Source organism: Stylophora pistillata, chromosome 3, assembly GCF_964205215.1.
Source record: "Stylophora pistillata chromosome 3, jaStyPist1.2, whole genome shotgun sequence".
Classification (NCBI taxonomy): domain Eukaryota; kingdom Metazoa; phylum Cnidaria; class Anthozoa; order Scleractinia; family Pocilloporidae; genus Stylophora; species Stylophora pistillata.
The window spans coordinates 42,691,925-42,708,318 of NC_142521.1; the positions used below are offsets into that span (position 1 = coordinate 42,691,925).

Consider the following 16,394-nt stretch of genomic DNA (forward strand, 5'->3'; position numbering starts at 1 on the left):
GTATGTATCACTATGTTGCTTATTTTTCCTAGGGGTACTCCCCTTGTTACCTTTTGTCGAACATTTACATTTAAAAAAAAAAGGGAATTTCTTTTAGTGTTGGGAGTCCTGTGCCTCCCACAAGGCATAGCGGGATAAAAGAAAACACGTGGAACGTTTTGAGTCGGACATGTTTGTTGTTGTAGTTTTTCATTTAGCCTTACTGCGGGTTCCTAAAGCTCGTACATATTCGAATCATAAAACTGATATCGATTGTGAGCTTAGAAATAGTGTGGAATTAGTGATTACAACTCCCTCAGAAAATGACAATGCATTTACCAGCCCGCGTGTAGAGCACAATTTGTTGAAATGAGTTTATCAGAAATCAGTTGGTGAAAAAGGGCACACCCACAGAACCATGTTCTGGTAAACAGAAACTATAGATAGTAAATTTGGAGCAGCAGTTCTTATAATATTTTGAAACACCTTTTCCACAGGCATCAGGTATGTTAGGCATGAGATACTAACAGTACCATAAATGTTAAAAGAAATAAAGACCTTTATTTGGTAAGAGATCGCAGAGATAAAGTTTAAACTCAATAAATACACGACGCATCAAAATAATTATCTCCACGACACAAATAACACGCTATTTTAAATATAACATATCATTCACAAGACCTATACTGTATCAAAACACAGTTAAGGCGGCAATTTGGAAGTTCGAGTTTTAATAAGAAAACTAGAAAATCATGTTATTCATGTAATACTTAGAGAACCTCAAGAGATCACTTGAACCACTCTAAGGTAGAACATTCAGAGGTTCTGAAACAATGTTTTCATCAATCATTTCGCGAATGCCTCCAGAACGCATTTTCAGGAGTCTAATTAATTTCTCGAACGCCTCTATCAGGCCCTTATTGAACCCATATTCTTAGTATCGATTATTGCATGCTTACTTTATTTGTTTAAGTTATGGGCAATCCTTTCGGCTAAACAATGAATTCAATAAGTGACAATCTAGATGCTGGCAATTCACCAATCACATTTCTCGTAAATGACCTTTGAACTCTCCTAAATTTCTCGCATCTTCCTAAAACTAAAATAGATTTTGCCTGCTTCGTTGAACCCTTCATCATTCACCTGGTCTCTACCCTTGAAGCAGACCCTTATACCCTATCATTAACTCTGTGGCTTTTTTTTTTCGCTCGCGGCAAGATTTGAGTCGGGGAGTGGTTTATTAGGAGTGGAGCCTCCTTACAGACTTCTCGCTGGTTTGCGTAGCTCATGGTCTCATGATTTCCCGCGGACGAAGAAACGCTCAAACCGAGGCACGTTCAGCCTCGATTTGGTGCTTCACGCAATTCAAGATGGCGCTACGTGATAAAGGTGTATAGTAAAGGCGGTCGCTCGCAAGCTACCTGTTTTCGAAAAGCGAAATTAGGAACAGACAAATGATAGTTGAGCGGGAGGAGGGGAGAACAAGTTTTAAGCCGCATTATTTTGATCGTCCTAATTTTTCACGTATGATTTTTGTCCTCAGGGAGTCGTTCTCTTTCTTCGGAAATTATCTGAAAGAAGACTACCAAACGTTTTACAAGAGTACCTCGCTGTGCCATTTTTTTCCCTTAAGTTTCCTTTGCATGAACTTATTTCATATTGCATTTTTTTAGCCCTCTTTTACAACCTATTTTACAGTGACGTAGGACAAGAAAGAAGTACAGTTTGCCTTACACAAAGGAACACAAACATTGTCATCGAACAATAACCTCAGCATCTTCGAGACATAATGTTTGCGTCGAGTGACAGGGGAATACGCCATTCCTCCTTGTGCTGTGCACATCTTGCGAATTCCAAAAGCAGCACATTAAATATCAAGATGTCATAGACGTTCACGTCCATCTCACGTTATTGATGGACACTGAACAATCCGGGTGACTTGTTCGGTGAAATCCGCCCTATAGACAATGCCCCAGAGGCGTGAGAACTATCGTCGGAGAGATAAGTGCGAGCGGAAGTTCTGGTGTGCCGGTATGTTGTTGATACTTCTCGGCGTGTTTCATCGTGCTCCTCTGGAAAGGACCGAAGAGATGTGTCGTTTGCGCCGCCATTAGATCCATACACCCCAACCCCTGGTGAAAATGCGCCCGTGGTTGAGCCCAAATTAGTGGACCTTCCCCCAGAATATGTAGCTGTAGATGGACCCGGATATGGACCTTGTGGATAAGGGCTCCCATGCTGATGGGTCCCTCCGAGAGGGCTGGGAGAGGCCGCTACACTACTGGCACCCCTGCCACGTGGACTGCAGCATAAGATTAGTACAAGAATAATAAACCCAACAAATAATGAAAGACCGATTATCCAAGCACTTGTCTCTCCAAGTAAAGCGAAGAGAAATCCTTGGAAGCTTCTCTCTGTTTTGCCAGCTGCGACTGTTGGACACTGCTCACTGCTTGGAATTGCTCCTGGTAACACCACGGGAACTGCACCACCAGATGGTGCTGTGTAAGAAACGTACACTAAACCTTTCTGGCCGGTAAGCAAGCTTTTGAACTCCACCCAGACTTTCTTGAACGACCTGGGATTTTTCCCTACCACTTCTATCTCGTATTCGGCCTGCTTATCATCTGAACTTAACAACGCCGTAAAATCGACCAAGGACGAATCTTGAGATCTTACCTTAGAGAAAAATGTGAAAATTTGTCGCGTTTGTGCGTATGCGTACATAAACTACTAAAACCTACGGGAATGGTGCATCAAACATTTTAAAGACCTACAGTCGAACCTTAATTTAAAATTGGCCCCCTTAACTCCATTAGGCGGCCGATGACGGGACTTAACTGTAGTCTACCCATAAATTCTACATATTGGGACACAGAAAGAAAGGCATTCAACCCCAATATTATCTACCCCAACCTTGAAATTACATGCCTCTATAAGCTGTTTGCATATGATCTCTCAAATTGCGAAACTTCTTGTCAATTATTTTCACGACCAACATTTTAGTATCAGGTCTCCTTCCTGTTTGTCCCACAATCCATTCCGAGCTTAGCCTGAGATTTTGTGTTAAACTCAAACGATATCTCCTGATTGATAAATACCGTATTCTACGATTAAGCGCTGAATTCTTATAAGCGCCCACCCTGTCGGTAGGAAAAGGTGGTGAAAAATTAATCAGCGCCCAGCCTCGAATAAGAAATTCAATCAGCACCCAGAGCGCTTAATCAAATACATACGGCATGTCGTTACCTTTAGAAACGTTTTACTTGAAAACAGGTAAAATGAAATCACGTATTGGTTACTCCTGCGTGAAGTGATTTACATCAGACGGAGCAAAAAGATACATGAAAATAGTCAGCAAACAAATTTAAAAAAAATAAATGAATAAGTTTACCTCAAGGTTGTCCAGTTGTTCAACACTAGCCATGATAAAAACTTGCGCTCTCCGTTTGTCGGCAGAAAGTTGCAGTTCTTTTTCACTCAACACAAATGCTGGAACAAAGTGCAGGTTTACTGACTCCGAGGATACGCTGCGACCTTGAATCTCATCAAAAACTCTGACAATAAGACTCAGCTGAGCAGCAATAGAACTTGTAGACTGGATAACATCGTCGTTAGTACTCTTTGGCACCACATAACATATTGGTTGTCCACTGACAAACCCAGGCTTCACCTCAAACAAATCTTCGGTGTGGACATTCCCATACGGGTCATAACTAAGGTTCAGAATACACTGGAAAGGTGTCGTCTGCTTGAAACCTAGTTCTTCAAACAGGAGAATTCCATCAAGAAGGCCAGATGCTTTGGTGGTTTGTTCCTGTGACATATGATCGTGTCTAAAGTTAACAGGGATGACATAACCACGCCCATCCAGTCGCGGGATATTGGTGATGACCTGGGCGTCATCTCTCGAGACATAAATGTAACTTAGACTTTCCACTTTGACTTCAGTCTGCGCTGAGTACAACTGAGGTATCTTGTAGTAAATAGTAGCTGTTCCTGCGGCTGTTGCCACAGCCATGCCAGTCGTGGAGTTAATGCTGACAACTTTGTCGTTAGATGATGACCACACACCTCCTATACCTTAAAAGAACGAGGGGACGAAAGGAGAAAAATATTAATAACAGAAACAAGTCTTTCAGGATTTTGTTCGACAGCCACCAACATGTTACAGCCATTGTAAAACTGGCCAAATAAAAGAAATTGTTTCATTAGAAATCGCTAACTCTAAAAGCGACAGGAAATCTCGAGAGAAATAAAACAACAACAACAAAAACAAAAACAAAATAAAAAAATAAAAGAAAAGAAAAGAAACCGAAATGTTATGAGCTAGCTAAACTTAAGGTCCGGCTGTGTTTCCTCGAAATAAAATAAACGACTTAATAAATTTGAACGGACTGATTAGTTTCACCGATAGATTTTGGTCAAAAAGAAATTGTTAGTCAGGAATCTGGCTTGGGAAAACTAAAACTTCCATACTTCAAATGAAATTTCTACAACTTGGTTCTGATCTTATAAGATCTGAAGGATAAATACCTTCCGATATAACACTTGTACTAAACTGTTCGACCATCCCTGACAATAGCGTCGCTTTGATTGGAGTCAATCCATGACTAACTCGTATGCGGATGTAGTCTGCTATATTGACAGAGCTCGGATCCCACACCTGAAGGGAAAAAAAAAGTAGTCGTCTTGGTTAGTACTTCGATCTACTTTGAAACGTGAAATAAAAACCAGAAACCAAACGAGATTGCGAAATTTCGTGACTGATTAAAATGTCGCTCTACAATTTATATGTACACAAGTTTCAGGGAGTGTTGGGATAATAGAGAGATTTAGCACCGCGTTTGCGTAAAACGAGAACGTCAAGAGTAAGCACGTGACCTTGTTTTTCCCGCCATTTTTCCACGTTTACTGTACAAAGGTGAGAGAGGGAAATAGGGGGGCTGGAGAAATTTGCCACATACCTTAAGAATGGCTTCACCGAGGTTCATTGCTCTGGCATAAAATGTGCCGTTTTCTGGTCCAGGTACAACATGAACGGCATCGAATCTATAACGAAGAAGATTATCGTGACAATAACCACTACTCCGGACTTAACAAATGGTAAACACCACAGCGTACACTATTGAGTTATGGATGCACGCGGGAGGTTGCTAAGCACGAAAGAAGCGTAAGAGTCGCTCGAGGCGATAGCCGAGAGCGACTCTAGCTTCTAGAGTGCTTAGCAAACCTCCCAAGTGCATCATAACTCAATAGTGTACGCTGTGGCGTTCACCATTTGTTTTATAACATAACATTGATACAATGTAGCTAAAGAGTTCCCTTTTATTTAACAAATCTTACGCGACCGGAAAAAACAAGCGCGCGCGGAAAAATAGTCTTTGCATTTGCTCACGTCAGCAGCGTACACCCATGGGCAAATGGGGAACGCTAAATTGACCAATCAGAGCGCGCGCTTTACTTTGGTTATGTTATAAAACAAATTAGTAAATAATAATATCTTATTATAGGAAGATTTCTGTTGCTTTGAGATAGATGCTACATTTCTTGTTTTTGAACTCTGTTTTATAAAAAGTAGAGAGAATACCTACACTTCATAATCGCTATGTCTTACATTAGTATCATTTCAAAGCGCCTCATTTCAAAAAGTTAGTGGTTGGCAGATTCCTTATGTGACGCTATAATAACCGTTAGTGAAAAGCTGTGAATAAATGCCTCTTATCCCTTTCCCTCTAGATTATGAGCAGGATCCCCTTTTCGGCGAAGTCCGTCGCGCGAGTTAAAGAAAAAAAAATTATATAGATGTTGGTGCGCTGGGCGGGACGGTGATCGTTTTTTAATTTAGCGCCTCGCTGCCAGAGGTCTGCGCGGCGCGCTAACATCAATGTTTTTTTTTTTCCGCAAGTTTTTTCAATCGCGCGTAAAGGAGAGACTGCTGATAATCTACGAATTATCGCGATAATTCTCCTTACCATAATATAACATCGTCATAAAGAAAGATGCTGAGCCGTATCCAAACGTTGCAACTAGAGGCAGTTCTCAGAAATTAAATTAATTTCTTTGAACTAATTTGAAAGGACAAACTGAAAAATACCACACCGATCTTGGTAGTTCGAGAGTCAAGCCTTTGATCGCCAAATACTACTCCACTTGAGTAAAACATATACAATAAAATATTATATCCAACCTGTTAAGCCTGTATTTGAGCGGAATACTGGCAACAGCAAATCTTCGCCCGATATTGTCATGTAATGTCACAGCGAACAGCACATTCATTCCCAAGGGAAATGTATGCAGCTTCTCAGAGTTTGCTCTCACGGGAGACTCACAATTGATAATGATTGATGAAACAGCCTTGACCTGAAAAATATCGAGAATAAAACGTTTAGGCAGAGTAAATAAATTTCCACAGAAAGTACACTTCGTCCGGACTAAGACAGTTTCAGAAGTATCAGCTCACATGTTGTAGCGTCATGTTCCTACAAAAAATTGAACCTTCCTCGTGTTCTGCTTACTAAACAAGTCGCTGTTACAAGTCGAGGGAACAAGTCGCAGTAACAGTTTGTCTCGTCTGACACGAGAGATATCCGTAAAAAAGTTGATCGCATGAATTTATAGTAATCTGAATTCGTGCGACGGATTAGAGAAACAGAATTTTGTCGTAGAGGCAGATGGAAAATCCCAGTGTCATACGAGGCGCATTATTACTGCAACTTGACAAGGCGCAGAGCAATACACACGAAGTGGCTTGTCGCCAGCTTTTGTTGGCGTTGTCGCGGGCTTTTAGTCTTCTGGTTTATGTTTTCACTACTCTTACCTCCACATGGACCACCGTAGTTTGATTGATGCCGAACTCTTCATGGACAGTCACCAACACCACAGCTGTCCCAGACAGAGATGTGGTGGACACCTGACCATTTCTACCGATACTGGCTACAGCACCACCGCTAGAAGCCATGTTGTGCTTAGAACAGTCTGTTATCAACTCGTAAGTTATCCTTGCCGAACCATCCCTGCAAAATAATTAACGATTAAGTACCTTACACGGGAAGAGAAGTGATATTTGAAAGGGGATGAGGTACATAATCAAACGTAACTACTCAATCTGATAATTTCTATTAAGAATGACCCCTCCAGCCTCGCATTTGCAGTGGCAAAGTCAACGAACAAGAAAGAATCGATTGTCGAAGGTTAGAAAAAAGGGGAGCTTATTTTATTTTCTCCTTTTTTTATGTCAATCCCGGAAAAATCAGTCAAGAGATTTTTACCTCCTATTTTTATGTCCATCCCGGAGCAATCGGTCAAGACACAAGTTTGTTACTGTGAAAAATCATTACACTGCACACACCTGTTTGTCTTAATTTTGGTGTGTACATTGTGAGGAAGAAGTAAAAAGCCATCGGCAGGGAAGGTCAAATGAAGTCTTTCATACACCTATCGAGAAAAAAATACATAAAATAAAAAACAAAAACGATTAAAAATATCGGGAACACTTTTTATGGACTTGTTTTCGCTAGCAGAAGACGTGACCATGCGCATAAAGAAGAGGAACTTTCCTTTGACTGTGCGAGACAATAATCTTAAGTGACGAAAAGCAACCTGAAAGATACCACTTCCATGCACTATTTAAACTTTCAGGGTAAACTGGGTAAAACATTTGCGGTAATATAGAGGAGAAATTCAAACGAAAGTTACAAAGAGTGTACCTAATCCTTTATAAGACACTCTGTTCGTAGAGGATATGGATCAACGTCTAGTCCAACAACAAAAGATGTATTCTCCCTTACCTTACTAGGTTTTGTGTTGGTCTGGACATACGTACTCTTTTGAACCAATCACGTGCGTAGCCAATATCACGTGACTTCGTAACGGCCTAGCTCACAAGAGTCTCTGAGGCTCAGTGGTTGAGCACCGGAAGCGGAAATCCGAAGATCTAAGATTCGATTCCTCAGGGAACTCAGAGTTTTTTTCTCTTTCCAATACTCGTGACAGGACGAAATAAATCTCTCTCTCTCTCACGTGACTTCCTCACACGCGTTTACCCACGTTGAAATATTTCTTTGTGACATCATCGAAGTCAAACTTTCTAATGGTTATGGTTTTCTTGTGCCCAACCCAGATGCATTTTAAAGACCACTTCTTTCCCGGAGTTTTACTTTTTTTAAACCATTTGCTTTATAAATACCTTAAGGGGAACGTAGGAGCTGTCCTCACCTCAAATGTGACCTCATCTTGTAACAGGGCGTCCTCATGAGCCTGTTGATACCTGTGGTCAGTTATCGCCACCCTGAGTCGTACAGTCGTTTGTCCGGGGTTAACACAGTGCAGATCAACACGGAAATCATTCTCGCTTTCCACGGCCACCCCACTCTGAAATCATAACGAACAGCACACACAAAAGACGGAATACTTAGAACAGACTTAACTAAACAGATATAAACAAGTAGTGGCCACATGAAAACTTAACTCCAATGATGATTTCCGCTCAGATCTTTGAAACGTCAGTCACTGCGATCGACAACAGTCTTCTTAAGGACTATCTTAGTCCAAACGATCAGACTACACGAACAATAAATCAATTCTTTGAAAGGCAAAGCCTCACTAATCACTTTGCTTTCATTAGATGGAAGCAAAATATTTCATACCAAACGGAGCAGAAAGAGGTGGGGAGTTAAAATCAACTGTAAATTTCGAGAAGGCATGTTTTTTATTTTTGTTTTGTTTTGTTTTTTTTAACTACAATATTCTTTACAAATGTTAAGCTTTGCTCACCAGAACGTATACAGACTTGACTTGGCAAACATCAGGGTTAGTCGAGGTCCAGAAGAACTTTAAACCAGGTACAGCATTGGCAAAAGTAAACGGCGTCTCATCGTTTAAACCAGTTGCATACATGCTGATCTGTTGTGAACAATATGGAGATCAAAAATGCGATTAAACGCTATCAGAACTTATGCTTAGTGAAGACACTGTCATACGATCAAAACATAACGCTTGCATCTAAAAAGGACTTTCTGAGTAGGAGACGCTAGGGCCTAAAATGAACACGCTGAACTCCGGGTTGAGAGTTGTTCTTGGGCAAGACAGTCCACTCTCTGTCTGACAGCGTCCCTCTCCCCCACCCAGGAGTATAAATGCGACGGACTGACGTCTAAGCGGGGGTGGGGGGGTGGGGGTGACAATACTCCTTCTTACTCCATACTTCGTGCTACGGGTGTCGTGTGGGCCAGTTGGCATGAGTGCAGATTTTACCGTTTTAGATTATATCTTTCTGCCACAAACTTAAAGGAAGGCAGGAAACGACACGCACCTAAATAATCCAAAACGCACACCACGACCTTTTACATCGATATCATTAAATGTCCCATCAGATCACGTACTAGACAATTAAAGGAGTCTTTCACCTTGGCATTTACTTTAAGTCCTATGAAGTCATACCTTAGTTCCTGTGACAAGATTAGTAGAGGCGACATTGATCGTGATTCCTTTCAGCTGTATAACATGTATCATAACGATATCCTAAAGAATGACAAGAGACAGCGAAGCATATCAACATCACAAAAAAGGAAAGAACCTGTTTGCTTTTTCTTTTTTTTTTTTTTTTTCGTAATTCCCCTCCCTCGTACACAGAAATGTTTTGTTTTTGAAAGGCGAATTTATCGAAAGGCGACCCAAAAATTATGGGAGTCAAACTGAAAGGATTCAAAGGTGGACGAAATAAAGCAACGGAAAAGGCGTTGTGTCCTCAACTGCATAGCAATTTGAGGAAGCCATTGTAGACGTCTTTGTTCAAGATGAGATTTGGGTGTAATAACGTCGAGCAAACAACGGCTTTCCTTAAGTCTGATTGGATCATTTCCTGTAGCATGGTATGAATGGTTGTGTAGGATGACATGTACCTTGGAATGCAACACTGTCTGTCCCTTGATTGGGTCAGCTGTTTGTACAAACCCAGTCAGGTTTGTTGTTCCCAGCTGCCGCGCTTCCACTAGACCCACGCTGCTGACAGTTGCCACTGTGTGGTTGGCGATGCTGAAGATCGTTGCTGCCTGGGGACTGGGCCCACCCGAGCTTCGAACCTGAGTTGAGAGGAAAGACCATTAATTTTAAAACAAATGCCGCTTCCTAAGCTGTTTTTTCAGGGCGCTTGCTGGCAAACCCTGGAAATTTTTCCTATCCCTGGTTCAAAGAAGGCAGATGATCTGCGAAAAACAATTTGCTCTAGTTTTCAAATTAGGGAGTGAAAAGATGGACAATAATATGTATCGCTCCCTGTAAATAAAGTGTTGTTGTCTACAAATGAATAAAGGGGGTAAATTTCTAAACAAACTGTGGTGCCGCGTCGGTGGGGTAAACAAGGTCATTTGGTTTTATCAGCTGAGTTGATGACGTTAACTGGCCACTGTAAAGAGTTCAAAAGCTGACCTTTTGATAAAACCAACTTATATAGTTTCATGGTTTATCGAGTGTATTGTAAATAAGTTTGAATGTAAATTATGTAAATACTGAAACGCTCTTTTAGCTTCCTTGATCTTATAAGTGATTTTTATTATTAAGAATTATTTTGGTTTGAAAGCTTCAGTCATTCTTATCTAAAGAATTATTATAGCTGGATTTTGAGCATTGTTCATTGAATTTATAGATTGATTTCACATAGTATTTAGGCTTAGCTTTAGAATCAAGTTGTGTAAAAATGTTACATAATTTTATTGGCTGAATGTAAAGAAAGGTATTACAGCGTGATTTATTTTTTTAATTATGTTGTGGTCTATAGTTTGCCTTAACCAGAAATGAAAGGCAGACAGTGCAAAGAATTAGCATTTAATTCATGGGAATGAATAACTCCGAGACAACTCTACTAATTGTACCTGAAATGAAGCCCCACGAATCAGCACCACCACTCTTGGGTCCAGCCTTAGGGGTGCAAAGACCTGTCATTCAAAATATAAACCAAATATTATTTGAGATTATTTATCATAAAAAGAGTTAAGTACGAAAACATCAACAATTGATCAGCATATGGCGGGTAGATATTCCTGTTTCACGAGAGGATTCTTCTCCTTACTTGCCTCGTGGGCAAAACTGATCCCACGATTCAAACAAGATTTCAGATACCAATCTAGCCCTTTGAAAAGAATTTTCACCAAAGGGCGGTGGGGGGGGGGGGGGGTGGAGGGGTGGTACAAATGTAAAAGAAGAGGAGAGGAAATTGCTCTAAGAAATAATCATGAATTAGAAAATAGCGTTCGATCAAGCTAAGGAATGGATACTTTTTGCCGTAACAAAATCCAGTACATAATTGCACCTACGAACTTCAAATGATGGCGCGCCTCACACTTCTGATTTGTATTATGAACTCATATCGTTCGATCAAATGGTTACAATTCATCTGCATGTCTTCCTTTGGCATTCCCCCCCCCCCCCCCCCACCGAAACGGGACTTCACTCCAGCTCTCGCATGAAATCGAGGCGAGTGGTCAGTCAGTCCTTGAAACCAAACAGGATCCAGAAAGAGGCCAAGAGAATAGTATGGGTTCTCCGAAAGTCGAACGCAAATAGTTTTATAGTGTACGTAATAACAGATTGACACACCTGAATATCCTTTGGTTCACTGGTCGCTTTTCCTCTCCCTGTTGTGGATGCTGTGAATGTGAGGCTTGCAGTACCAAGAGACAGTCCTCTGACTGTGAAATATGCAGTGTCTTGGTTGATTTTTCTCTTATCTTCAAGCTCAAAGTCTCGCCTACAAATAGTTAAAAAAATAATAATTCAATCGAAACAGGTCAACCGAATGATGAATATGCTACAGGAAAAATGAGGAATTCCTTGAGTTATACAAGTATTTTGTATGTGAAAGTAGACAAAGCTGTCTTTACCTGACGTTTAATATGTCTGGAGTAAAATGTGGCATCAACGTGAGAAATTCAAGATTTCTGAACAACAGTGGCACTCCAAACATATCCAGCAATTTGAGCCTCAGGGTCTCTGATGCGTACAGCTCAATCTGAAAACAACACATAAAATTAATTGGAATCAAATTTTAATTTACGAACCAATAATTCTTCACTGCTCCATCGTCTTAGCATGTAATATACCTTGTTAACAACAACAACATCCACACCGTACACATCAGAAACTTGAACATTGACAACAGCTGGCCCGGTGGAATCCAAACAGAGATCATGCACCATTACAGTGAAAAGACCCTCAGATCTTGGAATAACCTGATAAAATAGACAAAAATAAATAAATAAACAAATAACAGTTCTGACTCTAGAAAAATGTGGCACGAAAGATCAGAATTGGTAAGTTCAATTCCCGACCTTTACAATAAGTCAACTCACCACTATGTCAGTTTTCCCCTGGTAATTGACTTTTGCAATAGCACTGCTACTTCCTTTCACAGCAAAGTGACCCGAGCCTCCCTTAATCTGGAAAACAGCCTGGTAAAATAGAACAAGATAATGTCGCATTGAGTGTGTTGACAACACACAAAAAAATGTAAAGGATCATTTCAACTTCTTGATGCGCATGGGGCGAGCAAAAAGGCCGCAAAAATCCTGATTGAGACTAACTCTGAGGGCCGGTTATTTACACGAGGTCTAATCCAAACCGCGGTTGTACGCAAGAAGTGGGCCTCAGGGATTCTCTATAAAAAGGTTTATTTCATTTAGTAGAATGTCCTTCCACTATTTGCTTTCGGCCCTCTTGACACTGATCACAAAGATAGATGTTCAGATGAAACGTTCAGCTAAATTAAAGTTGATTTAGAACGCGGTTTTGTTAGACAACGGCTACACTTTGTTTAAATAAACCGGTCCTTAAGGTAGGCATGCAGTCGGAAAATTGAAACTTGTTGTCAAATAGAGAGAGAGAGATGTGAGCGTTTCTCGTGAGTGGGCAAAATTTTCTTCTACAGAATGCCATGTGCCATGATTAAATATATAAAAGTACAGGATTTGACAGACATTTCTTTTGATAAAGCCTTACTTGATTCTCGGGATGATTTAGTATTGAAGCCTCTGGTGGAACAAGTTGCCTTTCAGGAACAAGCAGCAATTTCAGATGCCCTTGCAAATTAAACTTAATTGGCTCCTGTAAATAGTGATAAAAAACTTCAATGACTGTACGACTAGGGTGATACCAGTATCAAAAAACAAATGACACCCCCGTACCGTAGGGAATTCTGATGAAATGATGAGGGGGGAGGGGGGTTACCCTACGGTGGAATAGCAGACAGTCCGGGGGGGAGTGGGGGGTTGCAATACTCCTGGTTGCTTAACGTTATTGAACCTGGGATAAGCTAATTATTTTCTACTCAGACAAAAGGCTAACACTCTTCAAAGTCACCACCACGACACCAGTTTTGTTAATACGCCTATCGATCGAGAACAACCCTGTCTTTAGATAAGTATTGCTTTAGACATACAGGGGTTTCAATAAATTTTCTCTAAGCGGATGCTTATGATTATATAGCCGGTTGTGCTAGGAAAAAGGACCGTAAGGCCAAACCCAAATATGGGAGCCTCTTACAGGGTAAGCAAACTGAGGTGAGAAGCCTTAAGGGCGATAGTAGACCAAAGATAACTGGCTTTTATTATAAAGCTGGCAGCACCCCCGGGAAAAATGAAGCGAATTCCCTTTTCTAATTGGCCACCCGAGCGGGCAAGATGAGTCCATCTTGCCCGCTCGGGATTACCCGCTTTGATCCCGCACAAGAAAAAAAAGTGCGTGGAGCGGACTTAAAAAGTTCGTTACTTCTGGCTAATGTCGGCAAAGTCGCAAAAAGCGGCAGAAGGCGGTCACAACTAACAAAAAATTCAACGACCCTCTTGAGTTGGTTAATAGCGTACATTGGTCAATAATACATATTTATTGAACCACTGGACATGTACAAGTGTCAAAATCAAACCTTTAGTTCCCTTCCACACCATCTTAGAATGTTGCACTCGTAGCCTTGAATGGCAGCCTCAATAACAACTCCACCCATCTTGTTACTCAAACTGACAGTTTGATATGCTAACCAAACAAAAAAAAAAAGAGAAATGTGCGATGAGTTTCAAATTCTCAAAAGAAATTCATATTTACATAAAAAGATTCAGGGAGTACAAGCTGTTAAATTAAAGGCACTCACATATTGCTCTTCTGAGGTTTTCATCGTCCTTGTATTTGACAAACATCATCTTAACAGAACTTGTCACGTCAACAAATTCTGCCAAAGTACGATCACTCGTCGACCACGCTACAGTCAGTGACGTAAAGTTGTCAAATAACCGCCCAGAGGAGTCGCGAAGGTGGACAGCAAGGTTTAACTGTTGATTGTTACGAACATGGATCTGAAACCAGAGACAAAGCAGATTTTAGACTTGGTTCATCCACAGAAAAGTTTCAGGTTGTGATGACGACATAGGTGGTAAATTAACAGTCACTCTTGAGAAACAAACTTTTCCATTAAATGAGCCTTCTGAGAATGGCCCACAACTCGTTTACTCACAAAAAATTAGTTCACACATACTTTTCAACTTGTGTAACCAATTAGAACGTTGGTTGTGCAAGTACCATGCCTGAATACAATACCCCCCCGCATATTTGTTGTTGCCTGGCGCGAATAACAAAGTACAGCATTGCTGGGGGGGGGGGTGGGATGGGGGCAGGAGGGTGAGGGATTCAAGGCAGGGGTATTGGGGTTAAACTTGGTACGATCTCATTGGCAGGTGTAGAAATTCACCATTCAATTTTAGGATTTTATCAATGTAACTAAACTGTGACAAATCAGCCACATTTGAAGGCTACGACCAAAGATTGAGGGTGTCTACCTGAAGTTAAGGTTTCTCATAGTGAGTAAGTACTGACACGAGCGTAATGCGGTTGAAGAGGGAGGTTCAACAGTGAGTCTTCAAGTACCTCTTACCTCTTTGTTTGAGCTCACACAATTTTCCGGAGACAGCTGACGCCCATCCACTGTTGGAAGTTTTATGTCGGGAACAATTGTCAGAGATGTAGGGTTCATACATGCAAATCTAAAAAAAATGTAATTTATCGTCTCAATTACAGCCAGTTTGATAAATCGTTCTCATTGTTGTGTTGGTGTCTAAGAATGTTTGAAAATACGTTTGAAAACATTTCGTGTTCGTTTCATCAGAGTTAGTAGAAGGACTGACAGCTCTGAAGCTCTGATCCATTTCTCTCGTTTTGGTTATTTCGTGAAGCCAGGCTTCCCGCCATTTTCTGGACTCTTCGTCCTTTGTGGAAGGGAACTTCCATATGCAGATTACTCTCGATAGTCTGGATGAACCGCATCCAAACACCGCACAGTTATCCCCTGGCATCACATGAAGTAAGCTGTCCTCAAAAACACAACTTTTATGCCATAAGAACTATAGAAATTTGGAAAGTATTATGCAAGGCTTTGAATTTGTCAGTGAACGCTCTGCAGATGTTTCAATTCTGTGCACGTTCATCAGAGCGTGACTCGAATAAACTCTAACAAAGACATGCCCCTTTGAAGTTCGCTGGGTCTCCTAACCAGTCCCCCTACTAACTCTGGCCACATAGATCACACGAAGAGGTCCAAAGCGAAATTTCAAGCAATGTTGATCGAGAAGAGGCTTTCCCGGTAATTTTCCGCTTCATAACGAATATTCAAGCAAAAAGCGCCCTTTGCTCTTGCAAACATTTCACTTTGAAAGGCCTCGAGCTTTTACTCGAACTTTCGACGACAGATCTCTAGAACAAAAAAACGAAATTTTGGCACTACATTTGAAATACTTTTGCAGAATACTGTACTTCCACAAACACACAGATCAGTTACTTTTTTACATCTCACATCTCACCTGATTTCTACAGAGGAGCTTGCTGGATATGGATTCTTTGCAGATGGTTTGTTTCCAATCTTCACTGTAAGAACCTAAAACAAGAGGTCACTTTAATGAAACCCAACTCCAATCAACAAGAAATTTTAATCAAAATGTGAAGCATTACCAGATACTTTAGCTCACTTTGCTTTGCTATTTTTCTTTCTCTACTTCCCTTCCTCTCACACCTCGGGTAAGTATTCATTCTACACTACGTGTAGTTTGTGTGTGTTGTGTTGAGAACTGTCTAGGATGGGCTGTGGCTTATTTGCCATGGTATTCATCTTTCTGCAGACAAGGGGAAGCCTGCATTCTTGGCAACTACCTCAGTTGCAATAGCCCTTCAATACCATTAACTACATGTTTTCACGGAATGTTATGGTACTAAACAAAATTTTGACCAGTTTTGTTACAGCAATACCCAAAGAAATGTTCTCACCTGTTCACCTTGCTTCAGACATATTACATTAAAATAATGATATGACCCACTGTTATCAACTGAAACGAAATAGACACTCCGTGAATGCAACACATAACTTCCAACTACATGCAATAAAA

The 16,394-nt window shown here is 40.8% G+C and overlaps 1 protein-coding gene across 1 annotated transcript in view; it reads right to left on the bottom strand.

Annotated features, from left to right (window-relative positions):
• Nucleotides 1-520: 520 nt before the first annotated feature.
• The window catches only part of LOC111331748 (nuclear pore membrane glycoprotein 210), a 28,374-nt gene continuing 12,500 nt past the window's right edge, over nt 521-16,394 (bottom strand). The window contains exons 20-41 of the mRNA XM_088754932.1: nt 16,276-16,334; nt 15,816-15,889; nt 14,894-15,002; nt 14,117-14,318; nt 13,895-14,001; nt 12,973-13,077; nt 12,327-12,425; nt 12,078-12,206; nt 11,859-11,986; nt 11,575-11,725; nt 10,851-10,913; nt 9,882-10,061; nt 9,421-9,501; nt 8,755-8,883; nt 8,197-8,352; nt 7,331-7,416; nt 6,800-6,995; nt 6,170-6,342; nt 4,947-5,031; nt 4,516-4,645; nt 3,374-4,062; nt 521-2,658 (exon numbers count right to left, since the gene is read on the bottom strand). Coding sequence (XP_088611058.1) covers nt 1,888-2,658; nt 3,374-4,062; nt 4,516-4,645; nt 4,947-5,031; nt 6,170-6,342; nt 6,800-6,995; nt 7,331-7,416; nt 8,197-8,352; nt 8,755-8,883; nt 9,421-9,501; nt 9,882-10,061; nt 10,851-10,913; nt 11,575-11,725; nt 11,859-11,986; nt 12,078-12,206; nt 12,327-12,425; nt 12,973-13,077; nt 13,895-14,001; nt 14,117-14,318; nt 14,894-15,002; nt 15,816-15,889; nt 16,276-16,334 — 3,902 coding nt within the window. The 3' untranslated portion in view covers nt 521-1,887. The remainder of the gene's footprint in view (nt 2,659-3,373; nt 4,063-4,515; nt 4,646-4,946; nt 5,032-6,169; nt 6,343-6,799; nt 6,996-7,330; nt 7,417-8,196; nt 8,353-8,754; nt 8,884-9,420; nt 9,502-9,881; nt 10,062-10,850; nt 10,914-11,574; nt 11,726-11,858; nt 11,987-12,077; nt 12,207-12,326; nt 12,426-12,972; nt 13,078-13,894; nt 14,002-14,116; nt 14,319-14,893; nt 15,003-15,815; nt 15,890-16,275; nt 16,335-16,394) is intronic.